This window comes from Passer domesticus, chromosome 30 (genome assembly GCF_036417665.1).
Source record: "Passer domesticus isolate bPasDom1 chromosome 30, bPasDom1.hap1, whole genome shotgun sequence".
Lineage (NCBI taxonomy): Eukaryota > Metazoa > Chordata > Aves > Passeriformes > Passeridae > Passer > Passer domesticus.
This window is the reverse complement of record NC_087503.1, coordinates 3,859,125-3,873,745: the sequence shown is the minus strand read 5'-3', so window position 1 is coordinate 3,873,745 and position 14,621 is coordinate 3,859,125. Positions and strand designations below refer to the sequence as shown.

The 14,621-nt window shown below is 51.0% G+C and overlaps 1 protein-coding gene across 1 annotated transcript; it reads left to right on the top strand.

The window, feature by feature from the left end:
- Positions 1–6,020: 6,020 nt before the first annotated feature.
- LOC135287618 (olfactory receptor 14C36-like) lies at positions 6,021–6,953 on the top strand. The gene has a single exon (XM_064400894.1). It carries the CDS (start codon positions 6,021–6,023, stop codon positions 6,951–6,953), a length of 933 nt encoding a protein of 310 aa, XP_064256964.1.
- Positions 6,954–14,621: the final 7,668 nt, after the last annotated feature.

The window sequence follows — 14,621 nt, the reverse complement described above, 5'->3', positions numbered from 1 at the left end:
ACGGAAAGAAAAAGAAGTTTGGGAATCCACCACAGCATTGTTAACTTTCCTGGGGGACCAAGGACTTCGGGTATCAAAAGGGAAACTCCAGTTTGTAGAGAGGGAAGTAAAATACCTAGCACATGTGATTTGTCGAGGGATCTGGCATCTGAACCTTGAGAGAATTACGGGGATAGTCTCATTCCCACAGCCAAGAACTAAGAGGGAAATCAGAAGGTTCTTAGGCCTGGTGGAATATTGTGGGCTATGGATTGAAGGACACACGCAGGCCATCCGGTTTTTGTATGAAAAGTTAGTTGAAGAAGAAGTTGAAGGTGGGAAAAAGACGATGAACAAAAGTTTGAAGCTTTAAAGCAAAAATTAGTCAGTGCAGCAGCACTGAGCCTTCCTGCCTTAGACAAGCCCTTCTACATTTTTGTGGATATAGAAAAACGGGTGGCACATGGAGTGTTAGCTCAGGACTGGGGAGGATCCAGGAAACCAGTGGCCTATTTATCAAAATTAATAGACCCTGTCAGCCAGGGGTGGCCTATCTGCATTCAGGCGGTGGCAGTGACCGCCCTACTCATAGCAGAAAGTCAAAAATTGCCCTTTTGAGGGAAAATTGAAGATATATATCCCAAACTCACTAAGGAGTATCCTGAGCCAAAAGGCTGAGAAATGGCTCACTGATTCCCAAGTGCTAAAGTATGAGGCCATCTTAATAGATAATGGTTTAGAGCTAATCGTGAGTAACCAACCCCACCCTGCCCAGTTTTTATATGGAGAACCAGGTGAGGAACTAATACATAATTGCCTAGAGGTTATAAACTATCAAACTAAAGTAAGAGAGAACCTAACAGATCAACCACTCCAAGGTGGAAAACAATTGTACATCCATGGATCTTCACAGGTAATAAAGGGGCACAGGGTATTGGTATGCTATAGTGGATGAAGGGTTGGTAGCCATAGAAAAGGGAAAGTTACCTTCCAATTGGTCAGCCCAAGCATGTGAGCTATATGCCCTAAAAGGAGCTCTGGAAATACTAGCACAGAAAAGGGGAACAACATATACACACTGAAAATACACTTTTGGAATAGTGCATAGCTTTCCAAAAATTTGGGAAGGGGCTATTAAATTCAAAAGGAAAGGGACTGATTCACGAAAAACTTGTTTTAGAAGTGTTAGAAACCTTAAAATTGCCAGAGGAAGTAGCAGTGATATGTGTTAAAGGACATCAAAAAGGGGCGACTCAGGAGGTGCGAGGGAACAATTTAGCTGATTTAGAAGCTAAATATGCAACTGAATAAGAGACAGAAAAACTAATAATAGTATTAACAACAGTGAGAGAAATGCAAAAGGTCCCCATATTCAGTAGGACAGAAGAGGAAGAACTCCTTAAAATAGGAGCCAAGAACGATAACAAAGGGAAGTGGAAATTAGTAGATGGGAGGCAAATAATAATAAATCCCTTGCCAAGAAAATGCTAGAAGGCATACATGGAACAACACACTGGGGTACACAAGCACTAAGTGATCAATTTCTAAGGGATTTGGGCTGCATAGGAATTTTCAGAATAGCTAAGCAAGTAACTGAACTGTGTGTGATATGTCAACAAGTGAAGAAGAAAATAATGAGGAAAACACCCAGAGAAGGTGAGAACTAGCATTAAAGCCCTTTCAAAACATCCAAGTAGACTTTCCTGAGCTTCCCCAGATACAATGGTGGAACTTTTTGCCAGGGCTAGTAGATCACTTGACTCATCGGGTAGAGGTGGTACCCACTGTGAAAACCAATACCAATGTTGTGAGTAAAACACTTCTAGAATAAATAATTCCCTGGTAAACAGGATTGATTCAGACCAGGGAACTCATTTCACATTGAAGATATTGCAGGAAGTTGTTCAGGCCCTGAGAGTAAAATGGGAATTACACACTCCATGGCATCCACAGAGTTCTGGTTGGATTGAGAGAATGAATCAAACTCTTAAAAGAGCTTTAGTTAAGCTAATGATTGAAATCCGTATGTCATGGATCAAATGTCTCCCATTGGCTATATTAAGAATTAGAACCCAACCCCAGTCAGATCAGGAGGTGACACCCTATGAAATGATGTTTGGGTTACCCTTCCTGACCTCACCCCAGAAGGCTGCCACCTAGGAGGAAGGGGAAGCCAATGCCAAGAATTATGTTATGTCTATAGCACAAACCTTAGAAGAGCTAAGACACAAAGGGGCAATTCATCAAACTACCACCTGGATTTCAGAATCCATAATATTAATCCTGAGGACTGGGTAATGATGGAGAGGAGAACCTCTAACTCCTCAGTGGAAAGCTGCCTTTCAGGCACTGCTCACTACGGAATCGGCCGTGTGAACTGCAGAGCAGGGATGGACTCATGCCAACAGAGTCAAAGGCCCAGTAGAAGAACCCAAAGAGTGGACTATAACATCCAGGCCAGGTGAAACGAGATTGACTCTCAAGCAGAGACTGAGAGACAACCAGAAAGACACCAAGATGCCCAAAAAGTAGAGTCAAGCTTCCACCAACCAGCTTGAGAATTGTCTTCCTGTTTTAATGGGTGACAATAACCAGCATCTGTTGAGGGGAAGTACACAAGGCACAGTAAAAGGTAATGGAACAGCTTCCTTAAGAAAATAAGACAAAGGAAGGAGGGCAAGACCAGGTTGGCCCTTTTGTTTGCTACAAGGAATGCTCCATAGCCCTGCTGCGGGTAGCAACCCCATAGGCATGGTATGGTGGGGACAAAATGCCACACTGGATTTCTGTAATTCCTCAATTGTCTTTGAATTCAACAGGGACTAGAGGGCAGAACTGAGTTGGCCTCTGTACTCACCCCTAAGATACACTAACTATGGGTAGCAGCCACATAAGCACAGTAGATAGGAGTGAAACCATACTGGACCTCGATGATGCCCTTTTGTCTGTTACAAATAAGTGTGTCTAAGGAAAACCTGAGATTTTATTCTCCTGTTCCCACTGTCCTTGCCCACATCAACAGATGCTGGTATGACTCATTCAAGAGAAAGAGAAGTATTTTTACTTAATTGTTTGAGCAAAATGACTTCTAGAAAAAGAAAATGGGGGTTTGTTGTAGATGAGTTATCCTACGGTTGACTCTTACAATTAAGGGGAGAATATTTAATATATGTTAAGAGAAGTTTTGTAGATGTATAGTTATCTTTCCCTTTCCCCTTGCATTGATATCACAGGATGGCTGTTGTAGTTTGGGCATTTGGGAGGGTTGGTTCATCACTATGGCAGTACCTGACCTTTAATCAAGATGTAAGAAAGTGATCTCCACCACCGGACAGTGAGGAAGGAGTCAATTTGACAAGACTTTGGGAGGGGCTAGAGGTATAAAAGACAGAGCATCCATTTTTATAGATAAGCACACGGTGACTGAATCTTTGCTCCTGCACTGTGTTCTTTTCTTTATTCAGTCTTCTGTTGTATTTTGAAAAGGTCTTAGTAATCCATTTAAACTTTTGAAAGTAAAAATCGTTTGTCACATAGGGTTAGGGAATGTGGGGTAAGGCTGTCCACACTGGGTCACCTCTCAAAATGCAACTTCTCTGACCTGGCCAGACCTTCTTAGGAGAGCCTCTGGATCAATACAAGTAATAGAATGCTGCAATCACCTCTTCTGTAAAGAGAACAGTAAGAAAATACACTAAAATTTAAAATAGAAATACATATGTAATAAATATTTAATAGGAACACATATTTCTTAGAAGTTATTGAAATATTTCTCCATAACTGCAGCAGGACACATTCCTGATGAAGTGCCACAGAGCAGAGGGAAATGAAGGCAGAGCCGTGGTTTGTCAGCACTTGTTTGATGCTAATAAGGCCCATGGTTCATTTGGAGCTGAGCCCTGGAACCTCAGGGCCTGAGAGGAGATTGCACAAACCGGTCCAGCAGTCAAAGTCAGAAGAAAACCCCAAAGTGTCTCAAGGCATGAATGGGTCCCACTAAGGTCCATCCCCAACATAGGCCCCTCATGGACTCCTTGGAGGAGAGAATTGGAAGCCAGGATGGCACAAAAACCACTCAAAGACTCAGTGTGAAAAGGAAAATTCAAAGTACTTTAAAAACCTTCAGTATTTCAAAGTATTAATGAGCCCCCTGAATGTCAGTAGAAAGCTCTCAGGGGACTCGTTAAAGCAGATAATTGGAGACCATGATTGCACAAACCACTCACAGAGTCTGTATCAAAAGGGAAACCCCAAGTACCTTCAAATAACTGAAGTACCTTGAAGCATTAATGAGCCCCATGGAGTGTTGTTACTGACAAAGCCTCTCCAGGGACTAATTACAGCAGAAAATTGGAGGCCATGGTTGCAAAAACCTCTCAGAATCGCCAAGGCAAAAGCCAAACCCAAAGTCCTTTGAAAAACCTGCATTCCCTGGGAGCAGTGAGGAGCTCCCAGGGCCATCACTGAGCAAGGCTCCCCAGGGACTCCTTCCAGCAGATCCTTGAGGCCACTGGGATGTGGGCTAGGGGGGGATGCTGAGGGCAGGACAAGGGGCTGACAGTGCCCAGCCTGGCTGGGGCTGTGCCAGGAGGCCCCAGGGCCTCAGGACAAGGTGTCTCCTCCCAGCCCTTGCTGGCACAGACCCTGCTGCTGTGCCCCAGGCCACCAAGACTTGGCTTCTCTTTGTCCCCACCTGGCATCACTGCCTCCAGTTCTCTGCTCTGCCTGGGGCCTGGGGACACTTTCTCAGTCGTGTCTCTCAGTGGGACCCATTAAAAGTCCAAGAAACTTTGGAGTGTGATTCTGCCTTGGAGTTCTGGAGAGGTTTCTTCAGCTGCCTCTGAGGGACTGATGTTCAGGGCCTGAGCACAAAGCCCCAGAGGGTCATTAAAGTCCTGGTGCTGTGTCTGTGCTGCTGAGCTGGGCTGGGCTCCTGGTACAGAGGCAGCTCCTGGTAAGCAAGAAGAGCTTCAAAAGCACATTTCTCTTGATGAGCAGCTCTTCTGCCAGCCCAGCAGGGCTGGGGCACTGCCTGCAGCCAGCCCGGGCACAGCCCAGAGGCACAGAGAGCTTCAATCAGTCAGGGCTGGGAAGGTGCTGAGAAGTGCCTGGGGCAGAATCACTGCCAGCCTTGGCACAGGAACCTCTGGCTGCAGGACAATGCAGCTGCAGCTCCTGGAGCCATCTCCTAAAGCTGGAATATCCCAATGCCTGCAGACCCTGTGAGTACATTCTCTGATTGTCTCTTGTGCAGAGCAGCCAGGGGTGCCCAGGGCTGTCCTGCAGAGCAGGCTCCTGCAGCCCAGGGCGCTGTGCTGGGGCAGGGACTCTGCTGCCTGCCAGGGACAGCTCTCAGCCGGCCCGGGGAGCTGCTCCCAGCACTGGGGGACAAGATCTGGGTGCAAGGAGACAGGTGGTAAGGCTTGGAAGTGCTCTCCTTGTGTGGTGAGGATGCTGCATTGTTCAGGGCTGCTACCAGCATGGCACTGAGCTCCAGAATATTTATAAGTAGATTATACAGGGAGCACAGCAGGAAAGGGGTGGCATTAAAAGGAATATCCTGCTTTTTAATCTATGTCTCTGGCTTGCCTTGATGGGAAATTGCACATAGATATTCATCTCTTGGTTCAAGTGGAGAAAAAAAAATTCCCCTCATTTGAATAAACAGGGGAGTTACTGAGATCAGCACAGGGCCCCTTAGAGGCAGCATCAGTGTCGCTGTTCCAGCCTCCTCAGGGTTGCTCTGACATTGCCATCACAGCCTGCAGAGCCAGAGCTGCCCCTGGGCAGTGCCAGAACTGGGAGGGGTCTGCAGGGCAGAGCTGAGCCCCGAGGGCTGGGCTGGGCTCTGGCAGCACTGGCAGGGCCCAGCCCTGGGCACAGGGAAGCAGCTGCTGGCAGGGACAGCTCCAGGCAGCAGAGCCCTGGGCAGGCAGTGGGGGGAAAGTGCCCCCAGGCTGTGCTGGGATATTTAAAGTCCTCTCCAAACCCAAATATTCCCAGATTACTTTTTTACAGAAACCTGTGCCAAGGCAGAAGAAATGTCCAACAGCAGCTCCATCAGCCACTTCCTGCTGCTGGCATTGGCAGACACGCGGCAGCTGCAGCTCCTGCACTTCTGCCTCTTGCTGGGCATCTCCCTGGCTGCCCTCCTGGGCAACGGCCTCATCATCAGCGCCGTAGCCTGCGGCCACCACCTGCACACGCCCATGTTCTTCTTCCTGCTCAACCTGGCCCTCAGCGACCTGGGCTCCATCTGCACCACTGTCCCCAAAGCCATGCACAATTCCCTCTGGGACACCACCACCATCTCCTACACAGGATGTGCTGCACAGCTCTTTATGATTTTCTTCTTCCTTGGATCACAGCTTTCCCTCCTGACCATCATGTGCTACGACCGCTACGTGTCCATCTGCAAACCCCTGCACTACGGGACCCTCCTGGGCAGCAGAGCTTGTGCCCACATGGCAGCAGCTGCCTGGGCCAGTGCCTTTCTCAATGCTCTCATGCACACAGCCAATACATTTTCCCTGCCCCTGTGCCATGGCAATGCCCTGGACCAGTTCTTCTGTGAAATCCCCCCCATCCTAAAGCTCTCTTGCTCCAAATCCTACCTCAGAGAAATTTGGCTTCTTGCAGTTAGTGCCTGTTTAGGACTTGGGTGTTTTGTGTTCATTGTTTTCTCCTATGTGCAGATCTTCAGGGCTGTGCTGAGGATCCCCTCTGAGCAGGGACGGCACAAAGCATTTTCCACCTGCCTCCCTCACCTGGCTGTGCTCTCCCTGTTCCTCAGCACTGGCATATTTGCCTACCTGAAGCCCTCCTCCATCTCCTCCCCATCCCTGGATGTGGCCCTGTCAGTTCTGTACTTGGTGGTGCCTCCAGCCCTGAACCCCCTCATCTACAGCCTGAGGAACCAGGAGCTCAAGGCTACAGTGAGAAGACTGATGACTGGATGCTTTCAGGAATATTAAAGTGGTTGCCAATTTCTGCATATTACTTCTAATAAAAATCATCATTGATAATTCTTGTTGGTGTGGTTGTGGGGTTTTTTTTCCTCTTTTTTTAATACTATTCTGCACAATAAAAAGCCTTTTTTTGTGCCAGTTCTCATTTTGTTTCTCCCCACCTTCCCTGTGGCCACAGACTCTGTCAATGACGAGCTGCATTCTTGGAGGCTTTAAAGGAAGTAAAAGATGTCTTAGCAGAGTTTTCTGCAGAGATGCCCTTTTGCTGCCTTCTCTGGAGCTACAGCAGCAATGTCTGTGTGCAGAGCTGGGGGCAGATCAGTGCTGGCACAGCAGCTGTGCCCAGCAGCAGCAGCAGCACTTGGTGTTGCCAGTGCTGCTGCCGTGGCCCTGCCCCGCTGCCCTGGTGGCCCTGGTGTTGCTGCAGGGCCTGAGTGCTCTCGGGGCCGGGCACAGTCCTGGGGGTGGCAGTGCCCGGGCTGCAGCAGGGACAGGCCATGGGCACTGCTGGGGCAGCGCTGACGCCTCAGGCCAGGCCCTGGGGGCTGCAGGCTCCTTGCCCAGGCTCTCTCAAGAACACGGCCAGGCCAATGCTCAGCACAGAAAAGCCCCAGGGTGAGCAGCCCCAGGCTGGCCGTGGGCAGGCTGGGGGCAAACAGCATGGCTGGGGCTCTGCAAGGGCCCTGGGGGAGAAGGGAAGGAGCAGCAGAGCAGGGGCTGATCCATCCCCAGTGCGCTGCACAGCCCAGGGCAGCGTCCCAGAGCGTCCTGATGGAGCTGCCAACAACATCCCCCCTCTGCAGCCCTGGCCTCTTCCCCAGCTCACACAGGTGCCGCATCCTTGCAGGCACAGCCAAGGCAGCACTGGCTCAGGAGCCCCTGTTTGCATTGCACAGAGCAGGCGGGAGCACCCCCATGCTGCTGCTGTGGGGACATGAACCTGAGGGAGCACAAATGCCATCAGCCCCTGGGACAGCAAGGGCTGGGGGACACCAGGGAAACCACTCAGCTCTGTCCTGGCCTCTCCAGTCAGCCAGAAACTTTGTTCCCATCAGCTGGGAGTTTCCTGTCCCACTGCAGACGCTGTTGCTCAGAGCCAGGGCTGCCTGGCAGCCACCCCCAAACTGCCACAAGCATTTCCTTTTCATCACCTCTATTTTCTTTACTCTTTCCTGTTACAAATTTCTTCTTCTTGCCCAGCCCTGTTCCCTCCCCTGCAAACAGCCCATCCATGTTTGCCCTTTCCTCTCTGGCCCCACTCCCCATTCCAGTTCCTGACTTGGCACCATGGGAACGTCCCTTGGGGAGCAGGATCATCCTCCAAGTGCTGCAGGAATTGTCTGCAGGCTCCTGCAGTGCCTGGTGCTGCTCCCTTGCCAGAGGCACCCCAGGCCAGGGGGGCACATCTTGGCTGCTGTGTCTGCCTGTGGGGCTCCCTGTTCTGGGCAATGAGGAGGAGCTGCAGAGGCTCTGCAGGACTGACAGGATGGGCTTTGGGGCTGGCAGGAGAAGCTGAGGGACCTGGGCTGCTGCAGCTTCTGAAGAGGAGGCCCAGGGCTCATCCTGCAGCTGCTCCAAGGGTGGTTTCAGATAATCACAAAATCAGTAAGGTTGGAAAAGACCTTGAAGATCATCAAGTCCAACCTGTGCCCTGACACTGCCTTGTCTGCCCTGAGCCTCCTCTTCTCCAGGATAAACAACCCCAGCTCCGTCAGCCCCTTCACACAGCTCTTGTGTTCCAGACCCCTCACCAGCCTTGTTGCCCTTCTCTGGACACACTCCAGCCCTCCATGCCCATACTGAATTGGGGGGCCCAGAACTGGACACAGCACTTGAGGTGCTGCCCAACCAGTGCTGAGCACAGGGGAAGAATCACTGCCCTGCTCCTGCTGGTCACACCTTTCCTGATTCGTAAGAGTGCCAGGGGTTGGATGAGGGAAATGGTGGGGATGGGGTGGGGGCAAAGTCTTCTTGATTGTCAGCCATGAAGGGTCTTGATTTTCATATCTGTTCAGACTGCAATAGAAGGTGCTGGGGGTCAATATCAATTGGATATTGCTGATATCAATCTATAAACAGGAAAAGAAAACACGACAAAACAGTTGTCTGAGCTTTTTTTTTCCTGATATAGCAGATTCACTTTGAACATACTTATGAAATCTGTTTAATTAACCACAGAATAACTGAAAACGTAGATTATTCCCTGGGGCTTTTCTTGCTCAGGTGTCTTGTAACAAGTATTTATGAGCCTTTGTCACTGAATTCCTGAACAGAATAGCTCAAGAAAGAAGAGGCCTCTGGAGGAGTAAAATTCATCATCAATCTCCAAGTGGCTGAGGATCCATCCCCATCAGAGCACCAATGAACAGAAATGGGCACAGCTTTGTGGCTGCCCCAGCTTTGGGATGGGCCCTGGGCCTGGAGCAGGAGCAGCTCTTGAGGGCCCCAAGGCCGGGGCTCTTGTGCTGCCCTGGGCACATGGGATGGCAGCAGGGGCTGCAGAGCTCTCAGCACCTGAGCCAGAGGGGAGCAGGGCAGCCAGGGAGCCTCCTTTGGCCTTGTCCCAGCACCTTCCCCCATGGCTGGGGCTGAGTCCTGTGTGAGCTGCAGCTGCTGCTGTGCCCTTGGCAGGGGCTGAGGCCATGGGGCCAGTGGCCAGAGCAGCCTGGGCTGAGCAGAGCTGTGGGGCCAGAGCCGGCTGGGCTGGGCTGGGGAGAGGCCCTTGGTGCTGCCCAGAGCTCAGGGCAGCTGGCAGAGCTTGCAGGGAGCTGGGCTGGGTCAGAGAGCCTGCCCCAGAAACCATCAGTGTCCATCTCAGCCTGGCTGAGCGTGCAGGGGCAGGACTCAGGCCAGGCCTTGTGGGACAGGGCCAGCGCCTGTGCAAGGCATTGAAAACAGGCAAGTGCCCCAGAGAGGAGGCTGCTCTGTGCCCTTGGGGGCATGGACAGAGCAGGGAGGGGGCCCAGGACATTTGTCAGTGCCAGCCTCTGTGCCCAGCCCTTGGCAGCCCTGGCTGCTGAGCCCAGCTTAGCCCTGGGCTGAGTTTGGCTGTGGCCCAGCTCCATCCTCCTGCGGGGCTCAGGGCCTGTTCCCCGCCATGGCCAGCCCTGGCCGGCCTCTCTGCTGGCCCAGAGGCCGGCAGAGCCCGGGGCAGGGCTGTCTGTGCAGGCCCACAGGTGCCAGGGGCTGTGCAGGAGCTGGCAGAGGCTGCCCAGCAGGGAGGCCATGGGGCACAGAACCCCAAGGCTGCTGTGGGCAGCACGGCACAGGGGCTGTTTCCAGCCGCAATGCTCCTGGCCTGGGCTGGGCCTGCACAGGGGCTGGGCCACCATGGCTGGGCCAGCACAGGGCCACCAAGGGGCCACGCAGCCACTGCCCCAGCTGACAGCAAGGCCAGGCACACACAAGCAATTGCTGAGCATGGCCTGCGCTGGCCAGGGCTGACTGTGCCACAGGCAGAGCTCAGCTGCCCTTGGGGGCTGCAGGAACAGTCGGGAGCCCAAAGAGCCTCCATGGCTGTGCTGGAGACGAAGGCTGGAGCAGGGAAATGCAGGGCTGCTGCAGGATGGGGAGGGCATTGAATTCCAGCACACACCTCAGCTCTCTGATGATCCCGGCACCATGCTGGGCTCTGTTTCAGTCTGGAGCAGAGCAGATGTTGATGGGACAGGAGTCCTGCGGGGCTAGCAGGGACCTGCAGCTTGCAACATGCTCTGCTCTCCCTCAGGTGGTCTTGGAGAGATCCAATCCCTGCTGGGCACCTCAGGGCACAAGTGGCACTGCCTGTTCATGGGCACACAGCTGATGTCTGCCTTGAAAGGGGCACAGGTTTTAACAGTTGTTAGTTTCATAATATACAAGCAAAACTTTATTGTCTGGGTCACTTGAGTACTTTGAAGAAATGGCAAAGTTTTCCCACCAGAAGCAGGAATTTCCTGGATCTCATGGATTCTTCTACTCATGGCAGGAGAAGAAATTCTGATCTTCCTCTCTTCTTGAGCCACCAATATTAAGTCTCATATTTCATGACCCCGTCCTTCAGGTGTTTCCAGTACTCCTGTTAAAATGGTCATGTCTAAGGACATCTCTTTATTTAGAGCAGCTGGATCTATGCCCTTCCCCTTGTTCCCGGATTTCTTCCTGCAGCTGTTCTCTGGTCATTCCAATGTGTGTCCTTCGACTGGCTTCATGCTTTGAGCTTCAGGGAGTTGCCCAATTTCTCTGAAGTTTAAATACCTCCCTAGTTAGCATCTTACATGTAGTTTTATCTTTTCTATCAACTCTTCTTAAGTCTCTGTCTAAAATCCTTCCTGTATGGCAATCCCTCGTGGATGGTGGACATGTCAGATGTTGCTGGGATGTCACAAAAAACTTAGAGAAGGGGTTTGATATTTCTTAAATTTTATAATGTTCACACTTTTTTATGTTTTCCATGAAGAGAAACCCTTCTCTGCCTCTGAGTTTCATCAGTTCCTGGTCCCTCCAAGGACACAAAACTTATCACTTGTGGTTCCCACTCCAGGGGCTGCACTTGGACCTCCCTCCATAGCCAGAGCAGAGCTCCCTTGTCCCAGAAAGTGCCTGGCAAAGGAGGGATGAAGGAAACAGGACAGGCTGTGGGGATCAAGGGCCAGGGCAGAGCCACGGAGAAGAATGACTTTTGCCTTGGATGGAGCTGTGCCTTCCCTTGGCTTTATTGGCTGACAATCAATGAACATCCCTCTGTGTCTCGAGCATCTCCTTCTCCAAGGAAAGCAGGTGGGAGTTGGAGACAAGGAGCTGAAAGCTGCAGGTGCAGCCTGAGCTGGAGGGAGCTGAGATTTGCACAAGGCTGGTCTGAGTGCCAGGGCTTGGATGGGGGAAATGGTGGGGTGGGGGTAGGGACAGAGTCTGATTGATTGTCAGCCATGAAGGGTCTTGATTTTCATATCTATTCAGACTGCATGAGGAGGTACTTGGATTCAGTGCCAATTGGAGATTGCATATATCAGTTTATTAAGAGGGGAAAAAAACCTAAACAGGACCTAAAAAATGTTTTCTCCCTGTCTTTTTTAATAGAATATATTCAGTTTGAATAGGCTTCTGAAATCTAATTAGCCACAAATTATTTGAAATCTGAAATCAAATTATCCCCAGAGGCTTGGCTTGTTAAGGTATTCTGAATGTTAATGAGCCCTGGGACACTGAATTCCTGCACTGAAGAGCTGAAGGCTGAACAAGCCTCTGCAGCAGCGAAATCCAGCAGCAGCCTCCAAGTTGCTGAGGATGTCAGCAGCCCCCACTGAGCCCATCCCTGCCCAGAGACCGTGGGGGAATGGGCAGACAAGGAGAGCGTCCCTGGGGCTGGGGCAGCAGAACCCAGAGGCACCAGCGGCTCCAGCTGGGCAATGGAGTGTGGAATGTGGCTGGGAAAGCCCTGCCTGGGCTGTGCCAAGCAGGACAGACAAGCCCTGACTCCCATCCCACAAACAACCCTCTCAAGGAGACATTTAAAAGGAATTGCAATTGTTTGTGTACTCTGAGTTGGACTCCCTGGAGAAATACCAATAAGAGATCCTCAGAAGCTCAAAACAACAAAACAGCCTTTACTGGCAAACACAGAAAATCAGACAAACTTCAGCAAAAGGTTTAATATGATATTCAATCAACAAAAAAACACTTCTTAACTCAAAAACGTGGCCCATTCCACTTCAGAAACTGTAAGCCTGTTCAATTTAATTAAACTCAAAATTTGCAAGGGGGATGGAATTAGAAGAAGATACAGAAAGAAAGACAAAAACCATTTAGAAACACACACACACACAGCTACTAACTCCTGGACTCCAGCAGTGTTCAGATGGAAATGCCAAGAGGAGGTAGGGTCAAGATGTGTGCTTGCCTTGTGGTCAGCCTTCAATACCCCTTGGTCTTCCTGGGCCCTTCCCCCAGGTGGGACTTGGGCTCATTTGGTCACTCAGGAGCTGGGCTGGGGCTCCAGAGGTGGCTGTGGAGCATTGCCTGTGCTGTGCCAGGGACTGGCAGCCACTGCTGGGCTGGGATAGAGGCTCTGGGGGGATTGGGGTTCCAGGCCAGGGCAGTGCTGGGGTTCCAGGGCAAGGCAAGGCTGGACTTGCCCCTTCCTCCCTCACAGACAAAATGTTTCCAGCCAACAATCTCCTCCAGTCTGTCACAATAGGGAATGTTGGAAGTGAAATCCCAGTTCTGGCCATGGCGCCTGGCCAAGAAGGACAGTCCTTTTCCATAAGAAAGGAAAGGACAGAGCCCCAGTGTTTAGAAGGCAGCTGAGTGCCTCACTAGGCCAGGGCCAGCCAGACTTGTCAGGAATGTCAGATTTTGTCTGGGAGCAGTCTTTCGATTTAGGGAATTTTGGAGGTGGAATCCCTTCTCCATGGGCACATGGAGAAGCAGGACAGTTCTTTCCATAGGAAGGAAAGCACGGAGCCTTCCCCAGTGTTTTGGGGACAGATGGGATGTAACCCTCATGAAACCACTGCAAGACAGACTTGTCCTGGCAATATTCTTATTGGAACAATCCCTGAAAATAAGGAAATTTGGAGGTGCAATCCCAATTCTGTCCATGGGTGCCTGGAGGAGGATAGTTCTTTTCCATTGGGAAGGAAAGCATGGAGCCCCAGTGTTTCAGTAGCAGATGAGAAGAGACCCTCAACATGCCAAGGTCAGCTGGGCCAGTAAGGCAGTCCATGGGAGGCCAAACCAGCCAGACCTTTTCTGTGTTCCCTTGGTTTTGATGGGGTCCCATAGTGTCACAATGGCACCTTTGGTTCTAGAAGGCCCTGTAGTGTCACAATGGTCCCAATGATTCCATGAGGCCTTGCAGTGTCACAATGGTCTCTGTGGTTCCCCAGGCCCCACAATGTTACATGGCTCATCTGTGCCATGAGCTCTGCAATGTCACAATGGACCTTTGGACCCTGGGTGTTTGCTCTGTCATAATGGTCTCTTTTGGCTCCACAGTGTCACAATGGACCATTGATGACAGGAGGCCCTTCTGTGTCACCCTGGAGCTTTGGTTTCATGCAGTCCTGCAGTGTCACAATGGTCTCCTTTGGTTGCCCAGTGTCACAATGGACCACTGATGGCACAAGGCCCCACAATGTCACAATGACCTTTGGTTCCATGCAGCCCTGCAGTGTCACAAAGGCCTCTTGGTTTCACAAGGCCCCACAGGATCACAATGGTCCTCTTGGATCTGTGGAGAACCCCAGGGTCACAATGGTCTCACTGGTTCCATAAGGCCTCACAGTGTCACAATGCTTTGCATATTTCACAGGGCCTCATAGTGCCACAATTGTCTCCATGATCCTTTGAGTCCCCTGTGTGTCACAATGTCTCCACGATTCTTGGTGTGCCTCAGTGTCACAATGACCCCTTGGTTCCACAAGGCTGTGAAGTCTCTTAATTGTCTCTCAATGATTCCATGAGGCCTTGCAATGTCATGATGGGCTTTTGTCTCCATGGAGTCTCACAGTGCCACAATGGCCTCCAATGTTCCCATGACACCCCAAAGTGTTGTAACGGTCTCCACAGTTCCAGGACGCCCCGTGGTGTCACAATGGCCCCTTGGTTTGATGGAGCCTCACAGTATCACAACGATTCCTACATTCCATGGAGCCACAGAGCGACAGTACAGTCCCCTTGGTACCATGAGGCTCA

Bases quoted from the DNA above. Each gene is read 5' to 3' on its own strand.
- LOC135287618 (XM_064400894.1), top strand. From the start codon at position 6,021: ATGTCCAACAGCAGCTCCATCAGCCACTTCCTGCTGCTGGCATTGGCA.